The sequence below is a fragment of the Cetorhinus maximus genome, chromosome 15 (genome assembly GCF_964194155.1).
Source record: "Cetorhinus maximus chromosome 15, sCetMax3.hap1.1, whole genome shotgun sequence".
Classification (NCBI taxonomy): domain Eukaryota; kingdom Metazoa; phylum Chordata; class Chondrichthyes; order Lamniformes; family Cetorhinidae; genus Cetorhinus; species Cetorhinus maximus.
This window is the reverse complement of record NC_135893.1, coordinates 95,502,732-95,525,615: the sequence shown is the minus strand read 5'-3', so window position 1 is coordinate 95,525,615 and position 22,884 is coordinate 95,502,732. Positions and strand designations below refer to the sequence as shown.

The window sequence follows — 22,884 nt, the reverse complement described above, 5'->3', positions numbered from 1 at the left end:
AGTGTAATGTAGAACTGTTTCTTCCGGAAGTTGAGATTTCCAAAGCTGATTTTATTTTTAAAAGTCTTAATTGGAATGTTAGGCAGCCGTTATGATGTGGTCAAGGGCATAGAGGTGAATATGACCCTCTGGTTATTCCTTTGGGCCTGTTCATTTTCCATTGGTTGCAAGGTATGTACAGCATAACAAAGTAGTCAGTTAACTGACATTTGTGATGTAAACAATACATTCCAACTATTTAATCCATATTCAAGAATAACAGACTGAATTATGAATTATTTTTGTTTACAGCTAATTTAAACAAAACACAGTTTGGAATGCATTAGTGTTTTTGAAGGGAAGGGAGTATTTATTGAGCTCCAATGTAAATGGACTAAACGGATTTAAAAATGCAATAAGTTTCTTTTATTCTCAAGTACAGGGAATGATGGGCCTACAGAAACTTTTGTTGTCAGGTAATCTCTTTTGGTACGTTTTTAGAATGAGGGGATTTGATTAACAAAAGCACTAAATTGAGTGCAGCAGTGGAACCAAAATTCCCTTGCGTTATGAAAATGAATTTTCTTGTGATAAACTGTAAATTATTTTTTACCTGACTCTTTTCTTAACTGTCTCCCCTGAAGCTCTGAATTCCTTGTGGGAGCATGTTTCCCTGCATGTCCTGTGCCGTTCGGCCATATTCATAAGCAAGCTTTAATGTTGAATGTCGAGAAACAATTTGGCTATGAGGCGTTGCTGCCCAGCCCATTTTTTGTCCTTGCCAAACGCTTGTGTGCTCAATTTGAAGCAGAGGTTGCTGGATAGCAATTGGGAGAAAACACTGCCTGTTTTTCCTCCCCCCCGCCCTAGCTCTCGGAGATGAACTCAGTTTTAGTGCTACCACCTCTGGCCCAGGTGACATGTAACAGCACAGACCAGGGATAGAGAACATCAATGTCCTGATCTGTATAGCTCAACTGCTCATTGGATCATTACTGAGCTATAAGTAAGTTTAGATCTGGATCTTTAAGTGTAATTTGTGGTAGGATTTGACAGCCAGCTGTTCCATCTGTTACTTGGGCTTTCTATAAACAACGACAGTATTCTATTACAAAGTGGTTGCCAGCATCAATAACATGGATGTAGAAGCAGAAATCTTTGAAATTTCAATAATTGTCATTTTTTGAGTATTGAATTTTTTTTAGCTGAACAAGATATAGGCTGATAACCAAAGATTGAAACCATGCCCTAGTGAGTTAGCGCATTTGGAGGGTTACTGTAATTCCCTATTAAATCTGTTTCGTCAAGTTTTTGATTTTGTTTGGTTACCAATATCTTTTTGCCTTTGCTGTTTGCCAGATGTTCGCAGGCTGCTGTGGCCTTACCTTGGATGGACCATAATGATTTGATGCCAGCACCTGGCTTTGAGATCTGTACTGGATGTTGTAGAACCTTTGTAGCCACCAGGACTTGTTTTCATTGCGTAATTTCCAGCACTGGGGAGATTGTGCACCGTTCTGCAAAAGTACTCGTGAATATCTTATCTGCTGGAAAACCATCCTGTTGTCAAAAATGTTCACACTATGTTCACTTCTGTATTCGTTTCAATCCTGGAGCTCAGCATTCTAAAAGAAACATGCTTTCATCTATAACTTCGAGTCAGTGCTCCAAGAAGCAACTTGAAGAGAATACAGATAAAGCAGGTCACATAATTTCTTCACCCCTGGGCTCTGGGACCTATTGACAAATATCAGAACTTCAGTTGTTTGGGTGTTAGCTTACTGGTATTGCGAGTATGTTCTGATGCATCATGAACCAATGCTTTTGGCTTCAATCAAGAAATACTTGATGCTATAATACTAATTGTATCACATCTGCTGACTGACCTGTTCAGAGTTTCTTGTAATTGCATGACTACAGGAGGAGATCTGAAGGGATCTCTGAGCACATCCTTTGCCATTTCACCTGATCGAGAATTCATTTGAAATTACTGTTAAGAGCCTTCATTGGTTTTTGCCAAAACATCCTCTACTATTGTTCAAATTGCTCAAACTAGTGGTTACCCTATTGAACATGGATTTTTTTCAACAAATGAGTGGAATTAATTGGAAAGTTTTTTCAGAGAGCCAGCACATGAGCCTGGGCCAACTGATCACTACCTGTGCTGTAAAATTCCATGAAGTATATCTATATAGATTAAGTAATCATTATTTTGACAACTTCAAGAAACCTAAAAGTAATCCCAAGTATAACCTACAAGATTCCTTCACTATATCTGTTGCATAAAATGTGGGCAGGAATTTTTGAGGCCAGAATAGGGTCCATTAACAATCCAAAAATTGAAAAAAAAAATACTGCTGACCTGTGCATCCCACCCAGCACCGAATTCCACTTGTCATCCCAGTATTGGGACAGATTTCAAATGGTTTTCTTTAATTAATGGTTGGGCATCAGACTTTCTGCGCATAAGGACTATCTCAGGATACTTAGAATTAATATTTCAGATTTAGACCTGCAGGGATTTCTGCCTTTATAATCCAAAAGGCTAGGTACATTTAGACCACGGATACCCAAGTTTTGATTTCCACTTCTGAAAAAGGAATACCAGCTCCTAGTTTGTTTTGGCAACTGTCCTTTGACCGCTGTACTTGTATGCCCTGCCCTTCTTTTGATGATTCACCTCACAAGAGAATGGGTGGACGTATGCAAGGAACATGAACCCAATGTTCGGAGATTCATTTTTCCTCCAAGCTAACCAAAAAGTTCAGGTTTTGCTACCCTTGCCTTGAGCAGAAGAGGTGTCATGTTGGGTACCATGCATTAGGAATTGGACTGAAGAGCGCAAATGAGCTGCTTAACTTGCATTGCATTTTCTTTGAATAGTTTGCAGATTGCAAATACAAAATAGTGAGAATCATTTTAATTGCTGGTTAACATAAATATTTTGGAACCTTCTAGTTAGAAGTATTGCCTGCCTTCTGTGAGCCCTTTACAAACTCAGTAACAAATAAATCCAAAGTTTTTTGGTGTTAAAAGAACTGATCATATCAGACTAGTTGTGGAAAACATTGAACTATGCAAGCTTTTAGCAATCAAAGCTTAGTGTTAAATGGAAACTGTTCACCTCTTTGAGGATATGATATTCCAGCTGCACTCAAATGTTGCCTAAATGTCCAGTTCCTTTGTCCAGTTCACTTAGTCTGAAATAGGCTACTTGGACCATCTTGAGGTAAGAATTTTGTTACAGAACACCTTGTGTTCTTGAGGTTAATGAAAGCCACTAGGCTAGAGACTGTTTTAGCCATGCGGAGGTAGGTTTTAGGCCAAAATGTTTTTTTAAAAGGCTATTTATAAGGCAATTACCTGAAATAACTCGTATGATTTCACTAAGCAGTGGTGTATTAGTTCAAGTAAACAGTGTGACTTTGATACAGTGCACAAAGCTGGGCATTTAGATACTCAGAATCCTAACCTTTTTGGTTATGCTTTACGTGCAGATTTCAGGGCAATTCCAAAGTTAACCATGATCCACGATCGGTGTGGTTTACCTGGTCTGTGTGTGTAACTCAGGCTAATTTGCAAAACTCATACCTTGCTGCCCTTTTATTTTTCTCTGTGGTACTGTTTAGAACTGTGTTTGTACTCTATTCAGTTGTGCTGCTTTTGTAAGTGAGAACTTAGAGCTCATCTTGCAGCTCAACTTACCTGCATGGAATGGTGCACAATGCAACTATGAAGTGATTTCACCTTTCCATGTCTGGAGAGAAACTCAAATGGAGAACTGTGAAAGTTATGTTTTGTTCCCACTGATATGTTAACAATCTTCCAGCACTGTTTAGTTGTTGAGAACCATTTTGCATGATTGAGGCAAGTTTAACAGACACATTCAGTAAATTGGACTCTACCCAGCCCAAGCTTGGTGTTTTCTACATTCAACAGTTTATATAATAACTTGTTCAAGGCAGTTTATCTAATGGTTTGTGATCATAAATTCTTGGAAAAAGCTCAAGTATTTGAAGAAATCAGCGCTATAGCTAAATGGAGTGTAGTGGATGTTTATGGATTTCCAGTCTGCATTTGATAAGATACCATGTATACGATTGAGATTGAGGGACGATTAAAGAGATCATAAGAGGCAAATTGATGTTTTATGATGACATGGAATGTGGGTAGCAAAATTCTCCTGGGATCTGTTTTCTATTTTTAAAGATGAATTGATGGATATGTGTATGAGAATGAAATTGAAGTTTGTTGATGCTAAATCTTAAATTATGGGATGTGATGACTGCAAGATGGTAGGACTAGGCAAGTGGGTAGCAGATGCAGGTCAGGCAGAGTTGATGCTTGATGTTGTAAATTTTGGGTGAAAGGGATATGTCAAATGGTAAGATTCTTGAGCATAAGAGTAGAGATGTAGAGATCTTCAGATATATGGGTATTTAAGATGGGCATACAGATAGAAAAGGCTGAAGAATGCAAATTGATCTTTGGGTCTTGCAGCACAGAATACAAAAGCAAAGTAACACATTTACAGAAGAGAACAAGCTAAATGTTATAGATGCTGGAAATCTGAAATAAAAACAAAATGCACTCAGCAAGTTGGATAGCATCTGTGGAGAGAGGAGAATAGGTGTTTGGCCTTTTGTTAGAACTGGCAGGTGTTACAGTCAACAGTTTGAGGAGTAGCAGAGAGGAAGAAATGGTTACATATTCTGCCTTAACCATTTACGTATACTCTGGATCTGACACACATTTTCTGATTTGTCAATATTGCTGTATGCCATTGTCATGTCATTTACTTATTTCCTGTCTTCCCCTTATTCAGACCACATGTTTTTATTCCACTCCACCCATCCCATCCCCCCTCATAAGCTGTTCAACTTCAACATCATCTGGTTTCGGTAAAATGTTATGAACTTGAAACATTAAACCTACCTTCCTCTCTACAAATTTGCAACGGGTTAAGCCAGTTGTAATATTGGACCATTCTGGGGAGTTCATTGTAGAAAACTTATTGGAGCTGTGGAAAGGATATTGTGTATATTTTTGACTAACATTTTTTAATTTTTAATTAATTAATTTTTAACTAACTCCTCCTGAACAAAGGCTCAATTTTCCCCACACAAAGATTGAGTAAAGGGAACAGATTTAATAGAAATCCTTAAGATAATGTAAGGTTCTACTGGTTGAATTAATAACAAGGGATTACAGACTCGGGATTATCACTAAGGAAAGTGAAGACACATACATAACCTTTTGAATAGAACACAAATATTTGTCACAATAACCACTTGTGAAAGAAATCATAATATTAGGTAATTAAATATTTGAAAAGCAAGAATATAGAAGATATTGACAAAGGATAGGGCAATATATCTCAGTAGACAGCTTAATTTGAAGCAGCAGCATTGGTTACAAGTAGCTGGATTTCTGTCATTTAATGCTAAAAACATTAGTGACCTTAATTCTTTGGTGGTTAACACACCTTTATTGAGTTTTGTGTAGTTAAGGCAGTCTTTAAAGCCAGTTTAGGAAATCGTGCCTTAAATTGTTTCATTTGCCTCAGGAAGTTAGTGTTGGAATTTTGTCCTTCACACATTTTTCTCTTGAAAGGGAAGTATCACTTTGATCAGGGCTTTACTGTTCAATGTAACGAACTAAGGACATCTGCCTATCTAGGCAGTTTGCATTTGGCAACAAAACAATTTGTAAGCCCATGACACAGCAATCTGACTGAATGGGTTGTGGGATATATTTTATTGTTTGGCTGCTCTAGAACCATCAGGAAAACTTGGTCTGATGTATACAACGTGCAGTGGTTTCTTTTGCCACTATCTGCAAAGCATCTGGGTGAAATAACTTGAATGTTTTTACATAGTTACTGTTTTGATCTGACATCTAAAGCCACCAGGCACTTTTCTGCCTAATCAAGGCTGAGAGACTGGAGCATTTCTCTGCATGTCACAAATTATTGCAACCAACCAAATTATGTGTGTGGTGTGCTGCAATGGGCCTTCTGCAATAGCTAGTCATAGATTGCCATGCACTTCAAGTTGCTGATATTGATTAAGTTGATAAAAGCAAAAAACTGCGGATGCTGGAAATCCAAGACAAAAACAAAAATACCTGGAAAAGCTCAGCAGGTCTGGCAGCATTTGCGGAGAGGAACATAGTTAACGTTTCGAGTCCGTATGACTCTTCAACAGAACTAAGTAAAAATAGTAGAGAGGTGAAATATAAGCTGGTTTAAGGAGGGGGGGGGGGTGGTGGGACAAGTAGAGATGCTGCCAAACCTGCTAAGTTTTTCCAGGTATTTTTATTTTTGTTTTGGATTTCCAGCATCCGCAGTTTTTTTGCTTTTATATTATAATAACTGCCGATTTGTCTCATTTATTGTTGACCTTGTGCAAATTAGCTGCAAAGCCATGAGTCCACTTCTCAGCCATTTCTGAGCGCTCTTGTGCATGCAATAACTTCAGTGATTTAATACAAAGCTGCAACAAGTGTTGGTGTTTACAGGAGGATGAATTTGAATTCCAAATGTTTGAAGCAAACCTGTGTGATTGTGTCTTGGTGAAATAGTGCAGTCAGAAACGACAAGCCTCAACCATCTATCTGAAATTGGAACAAGTTTCTGGGTTACACGAGTTTCAAGCTTTTGGACTTGCAAAGACGTGTCTGCAAGTAGTTCTGCATTAAGGCTGCTGCAAGCACAGTACATTTTCCAGCATTGTGATGCCCATACTTTTACACTTAAAAGCATCAGACTAGAATCACGTCGTCGATGATGCAATTTTAATTCTGTACAAGTTAATTGTACGTCACTTGTGGTTCTGCCATTTGTCAGCTGGCAAGCTTCATTTTCAGGTTATTAATTAAAGTCCATAAACCAAGTATCAACACTCCCAGTGTCTTGATAGCTGCTGTCAATTGTACACTTTTAAGGAGGACTTCTCTCTCTCAATCTCTCTCTCTCCCAAAATTTATACTTAGACTACCCCATGCCGAGGAGGAAGTGGACACTTGCATAATATACAGTATACTTAACTTGTTCTATGAATTCTAGAGTTTTGTGCATCTATTTGATCAATATTTACCTTTCCTCCTAGTTAGCTTTCTTAATTTACAGAATTAGATTTCTAAGTTTTATCCAAGTTTGAAATTGAGTTATTATTCAAAGTACCAATAAAAGATAGTACCAATAAAGCCTATTGCAGATCTGCCAGTTCCATCTGGGGGAAAGAATTTTCCTGTGCTTGTTTTACTGCCTATACCTTTTAGGGGGTTCTTTGGGGGGTAGGAGGAGGTAATGCTGTTCCCTTGCTCTTGCAACATTTTAAGCAGGAATAAATAACTTGATCATTGCACTAGTATTTGTGTCGATGATTGAGTTTTAGAGTTTTACAGAGCCTTTCTTAGTTTGTTATTGACACTGTAGTTCCCAGTGAGTTCTGCAAATTGACTGCTTTAGTCTGGGCTTTCAAATTATGTACACTGGGATTGCAGTCACTGTGGTAGGAAGTTGCTGCTGTCCTGCATTCCTCCTACCACTTACCACTTTGCTACCAAACAACTTGATCATTCCACTAGTAATCCGGACACTTGTGGGATGACTAATTTGTGATCTTGTCTTATTTTTCTGCTCCTGATTAAAACATAATCGTCTTTTGCAAGGAGTTTTCTCTTTTTTTAATAAAAGAACCACTTAAAACTTAAAATTTCTGTTGCCTTTTTATATAAATAAATTGAAGCTCAAAATTACTTTTAGTGGTGGTGTACAATTTTTTGGGCCTATTGGAAATATGCTGTGCAGCTGCATTCAAACAGATTTATAGGGAAGAATCAATGCATAGTGCTTTGATCTTGCGTTTAAATGTGTTATGAATTAGAAAATCTTAAATTCTACAGCGGCAACAAGAAGTTGAGTCTTTAGCAATAATGCATTTAATTTTCTTTCAGCTGGGGATGCAGATGATCCCCCACGAATCACCCCTAACCCAGTCATCAATGGTAACGTAGCAATGGCAGATGGACACAACAACACAGAGGAAGACATGGAAGATGGTAACGTTTTGTTTTTTAATCTGTTTATTAGACAAACAATCCCTTTTATATTTGGAGTCTTAAATTGGGCTAATATCCATTTGTTGAAATACGTTCAACAATTTGAACTGAAATCTCTGCTAATGAAAAACTGATATTTGAAAAGTATGTTGTGGAAATTTATTGTGGCATTACATAAAAAGTGTTTTAATGTAAGATTTTAAATCTTGGCTCGTTGCATTCATGGCTTGAGTTTGTGTTGAGTGTATGAATCTTTCACATATCGAAATAGTGACGACCATGCTGGGAATGAAAGCATTTTACGCCTGGTCTGGTTAAGGATGTTTGGATGCCTGGTTATATGGTTAAAGCTCCCTTCTCACTCCCCCTGTATAAAATGTTTTAATATCATCCTCAATAGAGTGCTTGTGCAACAGCCATTGCTGTGATCTCCACACATTGGTGCTGAATATTGACAGCTTGGTGTGGATTTTTAATTCATTTGATTTGATTGGACTGTGCTGTAACACAGCACCAGATATTAAAAGATGATCTATCTAATTGTCTTCAATCTTTTTTACTTAATTTTCTGATCCTTTTCTCTTCTCCCCACAAGAGAAAAGGGGGGGAAAATCAGTCAACAGATGTACTTGAAATGGGTTTCACTAAGATGTTCCAATTTGTGACCAGTAACACTGTATTGTGACCTGGCCATCTTTGAGCGATTACAAATTTGTGCTAGGTATTGGATAATATTATGTATAACAATGTGCCGGGGGTATGTAGCCCACGACACTGCAATTGTTGTTTTTGATGGCTTTTTTCTAAATCATTTACATTTATGTAATGTTAAAGGTGGAATAACTGGAGACATTGCAGCAGCTGAAATTAGTTTCCAGGAGCTCCTTAATTAAAAGGTCTGGAGACAAGATGATTAATAGTTGTAAATTATTCCTTTTATGTTTTATTTAGGAAAGATGTTAGCTCCAGTTACTCCCATTGTTGAATTTCATAGGGTCTAATATTAAAGGTTTGCAAAAAGGAATAGATTTTTGTTGTAGGAATATTTTATACATGGACAAAACCTCCGCAAGGGGTGTGCCAACCTAAAATATTTTGAACCAAGATAATAAGTATGTCTTCAAAGTGGTTTGTTTCTGGTGATGAAGCTGTTACCTGTTTAATTCTAGATCTGAAGCAGTAATCATTACAAATAACTTGGATGTTGTGACATCTATTGTGAAGCTTTTAAGATTGAAGTACAGTTTTGATCATAAATGGGACTAATGACAATGCTGTTGGTTATATTTTGCTAAATCTTTCTTAAGGACCAGATTTATTACACATATTCTCCTCCAGATCAGATATTCTACAAATGAACACTAATGGGTTATATATGCCTGCGCGGCTAAACGGAAGATTGAGAATTGCACACTGTTCTAGCAAGATGCCTCCCCATGGGGTAGGTGCTCTCTGATTAAAAATCCTGGTCACAAGGAATTTTTATTTCCTGCTTGGAGCATGTTATGAGAGATTCCTCAATTCTTCCTCATTCATTCAACTTCTACATATAAATAGGAATTTCAGTCATTAACTTTGGAAGAGGAGTTGGGAAAGGGAATGAGCACTAAGAAATTCACCATTGCCCTACCATTTGGGTCAGGCGATCTCCCCTTCACTGATTAAGACTTTGTTGTGTACTTCACCTTTTTCGTTTTTTTCTTGTCGATTTTTTTTTTACATACAGATTTTATTCATTGTAAGACAATATTTATTGTGGATAACAGTAATCTTGCGAAAACATTTTTTGAAATTTCTTAATTTAATAATTGCTTGCCTGAGCTGATGCTTTCCAGTATCAGTCCCTAAGGACTATATTGGTGGGTTTGGTTGTAGTGCTGAATTTAAATTTTGTGGAATACAATGGTTCCTACTCCAAATCCATGGCTCATTAGCCTGTTTTCAACTTTGCACAGTTTCAGAAATATGAAGCCTGTGCTAAATCTGTGAAAGCGTTCAATGGAATAGTCATTTACTACATTTCAAAGCTAGGTTCCTCCAGGTACAGGGAAACCCAGAGTTCCAGTTTCGCTAAATGCAAATCCAGATGAGACAGGAATTGGGTTAAGGCAGAGAATACCTTAGTGTAGATGCAGTGGCCGTACTGTGTTCAGTGCTGACGATCAAACTCTTTCGAGTTATCAACAGTCACAGATTGCAACTCTTTCGAGTACAATCACAATTCTTGGTTTCCGGGAGTGGGACATGAACCCACAACCCTCTGATTCAAAGGCGAGGGTGCTATCACGATTGGTATAGCCTCCTTCAAAACTAGTCAAAATTTGTAGAATTTCTGGTTTTGTCATCAAAACAGTTGCCCAATGTTAGTTCCAATTAAGCAGTGATGCCACTGATGTCTTTGACTAGCATCTGGGAAGTGCTATTGTTTTGGTGTTGATCAACACAGCCTGAGGGGGTAACTCTGGTATGGTACTTCCATTCCTAAGGTATGGATCTTGCTACCAGTTATTACCCATCTCTAGTAATACTTGTGAACGTGGTGGTGAGCTGCTTTCATGACTGCTCTTGTCCATGTGGTGAAGGTGTTTCTAAAGTGGTGTTAGGCAGGAGTTGTGGAATTTTGACCCATCAGTGGAGGAATGGTGATATATACCTAAGGGTGGTGTGTGTCTTGACTGGCAATTTGAATGTGGTAGTGTTCCATAGACCCACTGTCCTTGTCCCTCTACGTGGTGGAGGTCACAGGTTTGGGAGGTGTTATTAAAGAATCCATGGCAAGTTACTACAGTGAATTCTGTGGATGGTGCACACATCAGTGGAGGGAGTGAATGTTTAAGAGAGTGGTTGGGCTATCAATTTCTCGAGTGTTGTTGCAGCTGAACCCATCGAAGGAACGGAACATCCAATCCTTGATTGGATTTCTGACATCTGCCTTGCAGGTTGTGGAGGGGCTTTGGGGAGTCAGAAGGTGAGCTAGTTGCCATAGAATACCCAGCCTCTGACCTGCCCTAGTAATCATTGCATTTATCTGCCTGCTCCTTTTGAGTTTCTGGTCAATGGCAACCCCCGCCCCCATGCTGATATTTGGCTATTGTGTTGTCTTTGAATCTCATACATGGTTAAACACTTTGTGGCATGAATGTTATTCGTCACTTATCAACCCGGGCCTGGATATGTACAGGTGTTGCTGCATGTGGGGCATGGATTTTTTTATATTTGTTCATAGGTTGTGGGTGTCACTGGCTAGGCCAATATTTATGACCAATCCTAATTGCCGTTGAGAAGGTGGTGGTGAGCTGCTTCCTTGAACTCCATGTGGCGTAGGTACACCCACAGTGCTGTTAGGGAGGGAGTTCCAGGATTTTGACCCAGTGACAGTAAAGGAATGGTGATATAGTTCCAAGTCAGGATGGTGTGTGGCTTGGAGGGGAAATTGCAGGTGGTGGTGTTTCCATGCATCTGTTGCCCTTGTCCTGGGTGGTAAAGGTCACAGGTTTGGAAGGTGCTATAGAATTCTTATCTTAGAGCAGGATGAGTGAATTAGAATAATTCCACAAGATCCCCTTTCTCAAATATAAAAGTAAAATGTTGGATCAAGGAATCTTCTCTGAAAATTTCTGTAAGACTTCTGTGATACCTCCTGGCCGAGAGGATTTCTTGCAACATATGGCTGACTTAGCTTCCCGTGCATCATAAGATCACAAGAAATAGGAGTAGGCCATTCAGCCAATCGAACCTTCTCCACCGTTCAGTAACACTGGCTGACCTGACTGTGGCTTCAACCCCAAATAACTCCTGACTCCCTTGTTGATGGAAAAGTCTGTCTACCTCCACTTTGAATATATGCAATGACTGAGCCTCCACAGCTCTCTGTGGAAGAGAATTCCAAAGACTAACAACCCTGAGAGAAGAAATTACTCATCCCTCCATTTATGGCACTGATATTCACCAATACTACTCAGTTAAAACCTAGTGGCACTTTGAGGTATCATTGGTGGTGCTGATTGATAGAATTGGTGCCTGGTTTTGAGCTGAGCTACAGAACAAGTGTGCTCTATTTCCAGATGAAATTGCAGCTATAAAAAGGGAATAGTATACCCTGGCCAGATAGCTTTGTTACACTACTCCTGTTTCTTTTGCATCACACTACCATCAGGAACTAAAGATGTAAACCTAATAAACACATCAACAAGGAGTGACTTCCCTACTATGCCCATTTCCCATCACTCCTTATTGTCTTTCCTCTGTCTCCATGAATGTCACAATGTTGCTCGTTGCAGACTTAACACTTTGTGCAGATGCAGAACTGGCACAGCCAATCTACCCATGCCTTACACATTGGAAACTACTTCAGCTGATTCAAACTCCAGCTGCTTGGATCTCTTATGATTTGGCCACCTTCAATAAACCAGCAGAGGCTCAGCACACAACATAAATATGGGAAAGCAGCATTAGGTGCTATTCTCAGTGCTAAAAACCTGGGAGAAAACCATTTGTTGGGAAAACCAAGGCAAGTAGCACCTGTGACCTCCGGAACTGATGGAGGTCTATTACCATGATAACTCCCAGGTCTAGACTAGAATATAGAAAATTACCTTGTTTACTTTGGGCATTCTGTAGAATGTTTGCAAGGCAAAGCTTTGTTTTGGACATGACTTTTCATCAAGATCTAAATGATCCAGTAGCAACAGGAAGAAGCTCTTTGGTTTTACGTCTGGCCCTAGCAGTGACTTGATGGGGATCACATGTTTCAGCATATCAGGAAAAGAATCGAGCAAGAACATTCCAAAGCTCAGTAATGTTTTCCTCCTCGTACCCCACTTTTAATGTGGCAGAATATACAGACAAGGGATGGCAACTGAGTGCTTAAATAACTTAAGTTATTGAAAGGATGCTTGGCTCAAAAAATAATGATTTTGCTTCAGTTGCTTTGTAAAAGTATTTTTTTGAGATTACGTGAGAATCAGAAGATCTCGCACAATATTTGAAGAGAATTTGTGCTTTGCCAATAAAAGGGGGAAAAAAGGTATTGGGCAAAATAAGAGCTTTGGCAGCACCCTGCAGCATGCACTTTGTTTATACAAAGAATTGGTTGGTAAGTAAATCTTAGAAATCTTTACAAGTTGCTGTAAATTTTTTCCTTGTGTACTTTGCCACTGGCTCTCACTTTTGGGTGAAGTAGTGTCGACATGCATATTCATCATTGGCCCTCTAAGTGGTGTCCTTATGAAAATGTCTGTGAAAGATCTGATTTAAAGGATAAAGAGCATTCTTGTGTACATTGCCACTGGCTCTCACTTTTGGATGAAGTAGAGTCGACATGCATATTCATCATTGGTCCTCTAAGTGGTGCCCTTATGAAAATGTCTGTGAAAGATCTGATTTAAAGGCTAAAGAGCATTGTAGTAATAACTCCCACTTCTCTAAAGGAGGATCTTCCACACAGACATAAACCACCCACCGTCCTCTTCTGTTCTCTTAACTATTTTGTTTTAGCTCGGCTGTTCTTAGAACTACCTGCAAGTGGTGCATGCAATCTTCAATATTCCAGTTAGCTGGATTGGTGCTTTTTAACACTTGTGTCTGTGGAAGACTCTGTGGAGAAATGGTGAGTTATGACAGTGAGTAATATTCCCTTTTGTGTATGATTAGGTTGTGACTAATAATGAATAGAATGATTTTATGGCTGATTTTCTAAAAGATTAAATGCAGGCATAGAATTGTTTTAATTTACTGCTGAACATGGTAGTAGATATTAAATAGTGAGAAGAGGATTTGACCTGGTTTTGAAAAGCAGTGGCGGTTCATATTGTCTAAGTTTGCCTTGGAGGTAAGGAAATCCTAGTCAATTAGTATTTTTTGAATTTTTTTTTGGACCTTGCCTTTTAACTGGATCCTGCATTCATAACCAGGTGTATGTTATCTTGTGGTCTCCCATCTTATGAAATGGATTTTACTTAACTAGAAGCTGAGGCTGAAAAGCGCAATTCAATGTACTACCTATATTAATAGCTCTGTTTAACTATCTAAGTAAACATAGATTATTACTGTTGCAAATCTAGTGTGAATACCCATCATAAACAACTTTTTGGTTAATTTGTTGCTTGATGTTATATGGTATTTGTGTATTGCAGTTTATATTCCCACTCGCGTGGATGGCTGCATTGCTTGCTGTTTGTCCTTTGAACAGTGAAAATCTTGTTGCAATTTCTTAAATACCATTCCAACCAACAGCTATTACTTTCATTTCTATAGTCCTTCATATATTGATGTTCTTGGCCCATCTCATCTGATGTATTTCGTTGCTAAAACTGCCACACAGTTCACCTGCCTCTTTTGTAGAAGCTCCTTATTTTCCCCTCTCTTAAACTCTCAAACTCTTCATGTCCTCAAATATGTGAACCTTAAAAGCACACCTTTTATTCCTGGGCAGAGTGCAAGAAAAAGCTGCAGAGGGATATAGACAGACTGGGTGAGTAGCCAGTAGCATGTCAGTTGGAATACAAATGGAAAATTGTGAAGTTATCCTCTTTGAGAAAAATAGAGAATTATTTTTTGCACAGCAAGGGACTGGGAAAGTTTGTATTGAGAGGGACCTAGATGTCCTTGCACATGAAATATAAAATTTTAACAAACAAGTACAGTAAACAATTAGGAAGGCAAATAGTATGTTAGCATGTGTCACAAAGGAATTGAAATATAAACATAACAAAGTCTTAGCACAATTGTACAGGGCATTGGTGAGGCCACACCTGAAGATATGGTGTTGTTTTGTTCTCACGCTAAGAAAGAACATACTTGTCTTATAGTCGCTTGGTAGTACAGAAGTTCAGTATTGTTGAGTAAAGAGACAGGCTAATGAAGTTTTTCGTCTTGCACTCATCAGAACAGATGCAAGAATATCACATTTCAAAGGGAACAACAATTTATGCTGTGTGAGAAAAGGGGTGTTGATTGGTTGGCATTGGTCAACCAGTTGGTTGATGCATTGCCATGGCAAATGCACAAGGAGCTATTATCCCCATTGCTTTTGTTTATTCAAAGTGCAATGGTGGAATAGGCTTGATTGGCCAACTCTTTTTCAGGGAAATACCTTTTGCCTTTTATCTTCAAACCTTGCTCAACTTTTCCTGCTTTGTTGATTTTTGTCAGAGCATTGATCCTCAATTTCAACTGTAGCTTTAAATTGACTTTTCTACATTCTTCTTGCTTACATTGAATCTTTATCATGCTGAGAATGAAACAACATGTATTTGCATAGTGCCTTTAATGTAAAAACAAGTCCTAAGGTTCTTCACCGAGCCAGAGTAAAACACTTACATCGAACCAAAAGCTTGGTCAAAGAGGCATGTCTTGAGTATCTTAAAGGAGGAAAGTGAGGTGAAGAGACAAAGAGAAATAGGCAGGAAATTTCTAACCTTTAAGGCCAGCTGAAGGCATGGCCACCAATTGTGGAACAGTTAAATTTGGGCATGCTCAAGAGTCCAGAATTAGATGAGCACAGGCATCTTGGAGGGTTGTGGGGCTGAATGAGGTTAGAGATGGGAGGGACAGCCCCTGAGGTATTTGAAAATGATTAGAATTTTCACAACAAGGTAGTTAATGGGCAGCCAATGTAGGTCACCAAGCATGGATGTCATAGCACTGCTTGTAGGGTCTCCAAACCAAAATTCCTTACCACCTCTGTCTTTCCTTACTCCTAATCTGCAGATTTTTTTAGAATCTAAGCTTCACATACCTTGACCACTATGACTTTATTTATTTTATCCTTTAGTTGTTGTACCCAGTGAATCTAGGGCCCTTTAACTATGTTTCTCAATTTCTAAAAAAAATACTGTATTTGTGTCTGAAGAATTTTCATAAGTTTTCATTTCTGTAACTTCCTTGAAATATTGTCTGTGGGAAAAAAAATAGACCTGGGATAGTGTCCTTTTTTTTTAAAGAAAATTACATCCCTGACTGGCTTTCAGTTTCCTCTTCCCCATCTGCTCTTTGCAAGGCCTTGTCCTGAACCATGCTGCACCCATCCCCTTGGTAAAACCTATACCAAAGGCATCAATCAACGTGATGCTTTAACTGAGTTATATCTTGCATTATATTCCAAGGGTGTCCTTTTGTCCAGGTACCAGTTCTGGTCCTGTTGAAGTGAGGATATGAATCGTTTGCTGCCATACTACGCATGAAACATTGTTTGCTTCCTCAGTATTTCACTGCAAAGTTTTTATGCTGCAATGTTTACTAATTGTTTGTGAAGATTGAGCATGAGGAAAATGTTAATTTTTTTTAGAGTGGGTATGGACTGAAATTTTCTAAAGAGATTCAACCTCTGCATACAGAACTGCTGATGGGCCTAATCCAAATGTCTGACCGTAATGTTTTGCGGTTACATTTGCGCACTCTGGCTGTTGATAACTTAGAGCAGCCTCCTGCAAGCAAAGAGCAACGCCTTGTATGCAGCATCATGGGGAAAGACCACTTAATGTGTCAGGGCGAAATGTTTTCAAGAGGACCAGTATCTCAGTTGTTCCATTTTCCCAATTCCCAAATTCTTTGTGCAAGGAATTTGAACTTCCTTTAAAGAACGAGGCAGGCCGCACCTATGGTAAGTAATGGCAGAGAGCAAATAATGTCACTACAATGTACCTGCTTTGCTTCAAGCACCCTCTTGTGGATGGCATTTTCTTTGAGTATTAATGATAAAGTTGGCAAGTAGTGACTTTTTTTATTCCTAATTGATCACTGTTGATGTATACTACCTATGAACTGCCTCTACGTTTTTGCAAATTTGGTTCTTCTCCAAGTGAATTCCATTGCACCACATGGTTCTCAGTAGAGACTGTTGCTTGAAATTGTGGAGAAGCTGCCTCACCTTGCCTAGCTAAAAAAAAAGTGTAGGCGTAGAATGGCCTATAGAAAAGCTGAAATCAACAGCATTTTTGGAAATGCGTAGACATTACAATGTCCAATTGTAACTGAAAAATTGAATGCTGATAAATATGCTTTCACAACATGCAAGAATTATGATGTCTTGCTGTTGAAAATAGTTTTACATCAGTCAGATGGTCACAGTATTAACTTTGAATTCTGTTAACTCTTCAGAAGCCACATCAGATTTAAGTGCCATTCAACAAGACAAATTGTTGACCTTAAAATTGGTTTTGCTTTTATTCTTATAAAATTCTTTTTCACTTTTCGCAGACACCAGCTGGCGGTCAGAGGCCACATTTCGTTTCACTGTGGAACGGTTTAGTAGGCTCAGTGAGTCTGTGCTGAGTCCTCCTTGTTTTGTGCGAAATTTGCCATGGAAAATTATGGTAATGCCTCGCTTCCATCCTGATCGGCCTCATCAAAAGAGCGTTGGATTTTTCCTACAATGCAATGCTGAATCTGATTCCACGTAAGAAAAAGCTAACATCGTCTTGACGGTTGAAATGTTCACAATGTCAGCAATTTATGAATAATAACCCCACATTACCTTGTACAGTTTGACCAGAAAATATTGACTTAATTTATAAAAGCCTCTAAGGTCCTAAAATATGTCTGAGTGTGCTGTCATTTCAACTGAATGATATTAATGTGTAAAAGGTGAAGCAAGAAAAGTGAAATGCATTACTTGACCTCAACCACCTCGAAGGACAAAGGCAGCAGATGCATGGGAAAGCCACCACCTGCAAGTTCCCTTCCAAGCCCCACACCATCCTAATTTGGAACTCCCTTCCTAACAGCATTGTGGGCATATCTACACTACATGGCCCACAGTGGTTCAAGCATGCAGCTCATTGCTGCCACCTCATGGGCAATTAGAGGTGGGCAGTAAATGCTGGCCTATCTGGTGATGCCACGCCAATAAAAGTACTTCGAATGGTACCAAGTAGTAGATCAAGTAACTAAGGCTTAAATGTTATTGTCCTTGCAAAACTATATAAACCGTTATAATTTCTTAATTTGTTTAGGCGGAATGTAGTTGGCAATTTTTTGTCTTAGTCAAGTGATTTGAAATGGAATTAGCATTTGTTCTGTGTTGAATGAATGCCAAAGATCAGTAACAGCTACTCTAAACTTTATGTATGTGAAGGAACATCTGAATTTAAAGGATTCTAGTCCATGGATGGAAGGGCTAAAGTTAGGTTTAAAACATGGGACCTGAATGTTGCTTGTATCTTGGGCTGGGGCGATGCTGATAAATCCTTAGTTACCCTAAGAATGTACTGGTTGTCAGTCATCTTTAGCTACTTGTTAAACTGGGTGCCTTGCTGGGTTACTACAGAGGACATTGAGTCAGCCATGTGGTGTAGGACTGGACTCAAGCATATAAGACTGGTTAGGGTTAACGGGTTCCTTTACCTGAAGGACTTTGATGTTTTTATGACCATTTGACCACTTGTTGTTTTTAATAGTATGAGCCCCAAATTACCAAATGCTTTGAATTCAGTTTGAGAACTTGGCGTGATTTTTGAACTGGACATTTGAGCTGCTGGCTCAATACCGTAACCAATTTACACTGTCTCCTGAGTGCAAAATCTTGATTCACCTTTTGCTATTCTGTTGGATAATGTAACATATGCATTTAAGATTTATCTGTGAATTGTGTGGTTTTTGTGCACTGGTGCATTTACTCCTAGCTAGAGAACATGAGGAATTTATGTAATTAGATAATTCATGTTCCCTTTTATAGGTCATGGTCCTGTCATGCCCAAGCTGTTTTGAAGATAATCAACTACAAAGATGAAGAAAAGTCATTTAGTAGAAGAATCAGTCATCTTTTCTTTCATAAGGAGAATGACTGGGGTTTCTCTAATTTTATGACTTGGAGTGTAAGTGCTGTGAATTTACTTTTTCCTGCAACCAAACTTTTTTGTTTTGTCGTCCAAGTCTAGCTGCAAATATGAAATGTGCTTGTCTTCTTTTCTGTATGTCAAAATTGATGCAAGAAAGTGGGATGGATGGAGGGGAGAATACAGGCAAGCTTATTCCAGTACAAAAATTTTGCAGTATCACAGGGCATACCTCCATCAACCCGTAATATTGAATTATCCTCTTCTGAACATTGTCATGAGACCTTAAATTTACTGCATCTCCGCAACTCATTTGGCAAGCTTCCTGTGTAATTTAGGGTAGTCCGTGTGCTCAAGAGTCTGTCATGGCCTTGTTGGAGTAAGGGCTTTGTTCCTATCTAACTGAGTGGACTGGAATCTTCCAGTTTTTGACCAAGAGGGATGTATGGTTGGCTTTGGTTTTTGTGTTGACTGAATAGTCAAAACATGAACATCAATTTGTTAATGCACTAGACTCTTGTAATAAAATTTTAAAGCTATTCCAACATTGACTTAAATTGAAAGAAGTCATTGCCAATTTTCCATTGTTTTGTCTAATTTGTTTTAGATCTCCTTTCTTCCCACCCCCCCCCCCCGCCACCGCAACCCCCAAACACTGAAATGTAGACCATCTTCCTTAACCTGTGAAAGATTTAATGTTCAGCATCTGTATTGTCTACGTATATGTATACAATATACTATTTTCCCCTTGAAGATTAATCTTGTCTGATCCTATTCAGTGCCTCCATATTGATTTCATAACCCTCAAGCTATTTGCTATTCTTGTATAGCAACTTTCTATTCTCCTTCCTGAATGTGTCTTAAAACATTTGAGTTATTGTTTTCCCTTCATTTCCTCTTAATCCACAACTTTTATCCTGTAATTCTAATTTGCTTTTGAGCAATTCTTATTGTGATGGTACACTTAAGATGTATTCTTGTACTTAACCTCATTTATTCATCTCCACTTCCCTTTTATGTACTTTGAATGCCTGTTTTATCACTTTATTGTCCTAATAGTAATCCCCTTTTTCCCGGTTAACTTTGTATTAATATTCTCTTTGTATTTTTTAACCTATTTCTCTATTTTAGAAATTGATTGTTCAGAGATTATTTTTCTGAAGTATATTTTGATGCATATCTTTTACCCCAAAGTACGCTTTAAAAATTGAGCCTACTTTTCAGCCATATATCCCCTTCAATTTTAGCTTGTTGCTCCAAAGGTCCTGAAGTGTTAAATTCATTATTTCAGTTTACAAATTACAAGTATAAAGTACACATGAAACTATACACCCTCTTTCTGTCACTTCCATTTGGCCCAGAAAAATCTGAACCTGTGTATATTGAGTTTGCTTCTTTGTAGGAAGTGATGCCTGTGACAATTTCCATCTGTATGTTTCACTCCTTGCACAGAGTAGTGTTGCTGTAATCATTCTTGTATATTGGTTGAGTGTTTAAATAGAAGACTTATCATGAGCCAGTTGTGAATCACTGGATTCTAAAGAATGTGTTCATGGAATTTCACCAAAGCCATCCATTGATTTTTTTTATATATAAGAAGTTGCATTGTAGAACAGAGGGTGCAGGAAGTTCAGTCCTGTATTGTTTGTGAAACACTAACTTGTTATTTTGCATTTAATTTGTCTATACTGTTTATTGAATTCAGTTCGGATTAAAATTGTGTGACCAAATGATTCATTATAACATTTTGAGGTAGCGATGGAATGAATTACCATATATTAGGGCATATAAACCGATCCAGCATATAAAACAATCCCATCTTTTCAGTCCCAGAAATCCTGTTTTTGCATATTCCCAGCGTATAAGTCGACCCTCCTTTTCAGCCATGACATACTATACTCTGATTAGAAGTTAGCCTCAATTTTTGACCCCACAAATGGATGTCATACTTGCCAGTACCCTATAACTGGGTGCAAGGGATCAAGTAGGCAATAACAAGTTGTGTTACGAAGATGCGTGAGAGTTTAAGACATGCCTCCACAGAGCAGACTCCTCATGGCAAATGACAAAGATGGCAACCACCCACAGCGGTTGTTCTCTTTAATGCTCGGCATATAAGTTGACCCCTGCTTTTGGAAGGATTTTTTGAGGCTTCAAAGTTGACTTGTATTTCGACATCTACGGCACATTAATTGAATAGCTATTTAAAACTTGTTTAAAATCTTTTTAGGAAGCAACAGATGCTGAAAAGGGTTTCATAGATGATGACAAGGTTACATTTGAAGTCTTTGTTCAGGCTGATGCACCACATGGAGTGGCGTGAGTATTGTATTTAAATTATAAATTAATGGGGTGTTTTGGAAGTTGCCTCGATTGAGAAGTTTTACACCAATAATTGGTGATTGTGAATTGAGCAAAAAACAATATTACACTATAACTTTGTTATTTCTTGCTGTGTAATGGACTTTTTGGAGGATGAGGGGGAGAGGTAGGAAACCTGCTTACCAATTGCTTTCTAGCCTCTCTGGATGTATGGGCTATGGGAGAAAATTGGAGAGTAGTGAATTTCTGCATAAATATATATATATATCTTGGAAAGCTGAATTAAAAGTACTGTTGAAAATTTAATTCTAGGTGGGATTCCAAGAAGCACACAGGTTATGTAGGTTTGAAGAACCAGGGAGCAACCTGTTACATGAACAGCTTATTGCAGACATTGTTCTTCACAAATCAGCTGCGAAAGGTAACGTGGACATTATCATCACTGTTCTCAATCTGAAAATAAATGGCTGCAAGGAAACAATATTGTTGCATGCTGCAGTTCTGATTTTGTCGTGTGCTATAGACATAAATGGAATAAAATGACTGAAGATGCTGCTAAGAGCTCGCAGCGTAAGCACGTCCTTTAAGTTATAAAAAGTGAAATATTTACTGTTGCATTGGTTGCGTTTTTATATTGAAATTGAACTTGCAAATATTAGAGCTGCAGTCAGTTATGTTTTATATGATGGGAGCAGGGGTGCTGTGATGGCTTCCAATCCTCCTGTGCCAGGGAGTGCAAAATCTGTCAAACCTTCTCCTCATTGTGATCTATGCTATAATGTGTGGATACCAGTGTCGGATAAAAACTGAATCTGGCTTCGTTTTAATGCCTGATGTTTGACCTAACCTGTTCTTGTATAAAAATAGGATGTAGCCGTGGGATTCTACCATGCATGCTTTTTGGTGCTGCAATTTCCTCATCACCCATCAATGCCTTTTAAGACAGTAGGAGACTAAGATATTGTGTTTTTTTTGTGTGTGTTTCTTCAGTCCTTTAACCCATGTCTCTTGAGCATCTTTTTACATGCACGTAGTAAACTCAATGCCTCTTACTCATGTATACTGTAATCATCCTTGGTTTATTCTAAGCAGTAACAATGCGACGGAAGAGTTTTATTTGGCGGCACTCCTATAATATACGCTGATAGAGTGGCCACTGATGCCTTAACCATTTCCTTGTACGGCAAGGATTTTCAAAGTGCTCATTTAAGGCTGAATGCCATTTCAGTATATAGAACTGAGCTGGGTTGAATTCCTATCCAGTTGGGGCCTGGGGGTTACTGCCAGTAGCTTCTACATTTAAGTTATCAGGGTAGGCAAGCATATCGTCTTGATTTGCACCTTTTATTTTTAAAAAGTGTCATTTTGAAAGAGCATTGTTGGAGATAAGGTGCAACATTGGGTAAAATGAGCACATCTTTTCTGCAGTGATAGTTTTAAATCACTTGAGTAATAAGCCTTTTGACTTTGCTAATAAAGCTAATTGTAAAGATTATTTTTCCTCTAAACGTTTGCAAACGCGACTATATGACTTGATGGTTAAATGTACCATAAAGTTTTGTTAAGCAGCTGCACCCAGAATTTCCTAGTTTTGATTCCAGGTTCATCTTAATCTTGGCAATGATGTTATTAGAAGGTTGGTTAGCCTGCCAGATTGGTGTACTGATAGTTTACCTGCATAAAGTGCTGCAGGACTGGTGGGGTGGGGTGGAGTTCTGGAGAGCAGTTGCTGTGGAATTATACC

At 38.5% G+C, this 22,884-nt stretch overlaps 1 protein-coding gene across 4 annotated transcripts in view; it reads left to right on the top strand.

Annotated features, from left to right (window-relative positions):
• Positions 1–22,884, top strand: part of usp7 (ubiquitin specific peptidase 7 (herpes virus-associated)) — an 85,845-nt gene that overhangs the window by 17,106 nt on the left and 45,855 nt on the right. For all 4 annotated transcript variants that reach the window (XM_078559021.1, XM_078559022.1, XM_078559020.1 and 1 more), the window contains exons 2-6: positions 7,939–8,043; positions 17,242–17,440; positions 18,719–18,857; positions 21,049–21,137; positions 21,453–21,561. In XM_078559021.1, coding sequence (XP_078415147.1) covers positions 7,939–8,043; positions 17,242–17,440; positions 18,719–18,857; positions 21,049–21,137; positions 21,453–21,561 — 641 coding nt within the window. The remainder of the gene's footprint in view (positions 1–7,938; positions 8,044–17,241; positions 17,441–18,718; positions 18,858–21,048; positions 21,138–21,452; positions 21,562–22,884) is intronic.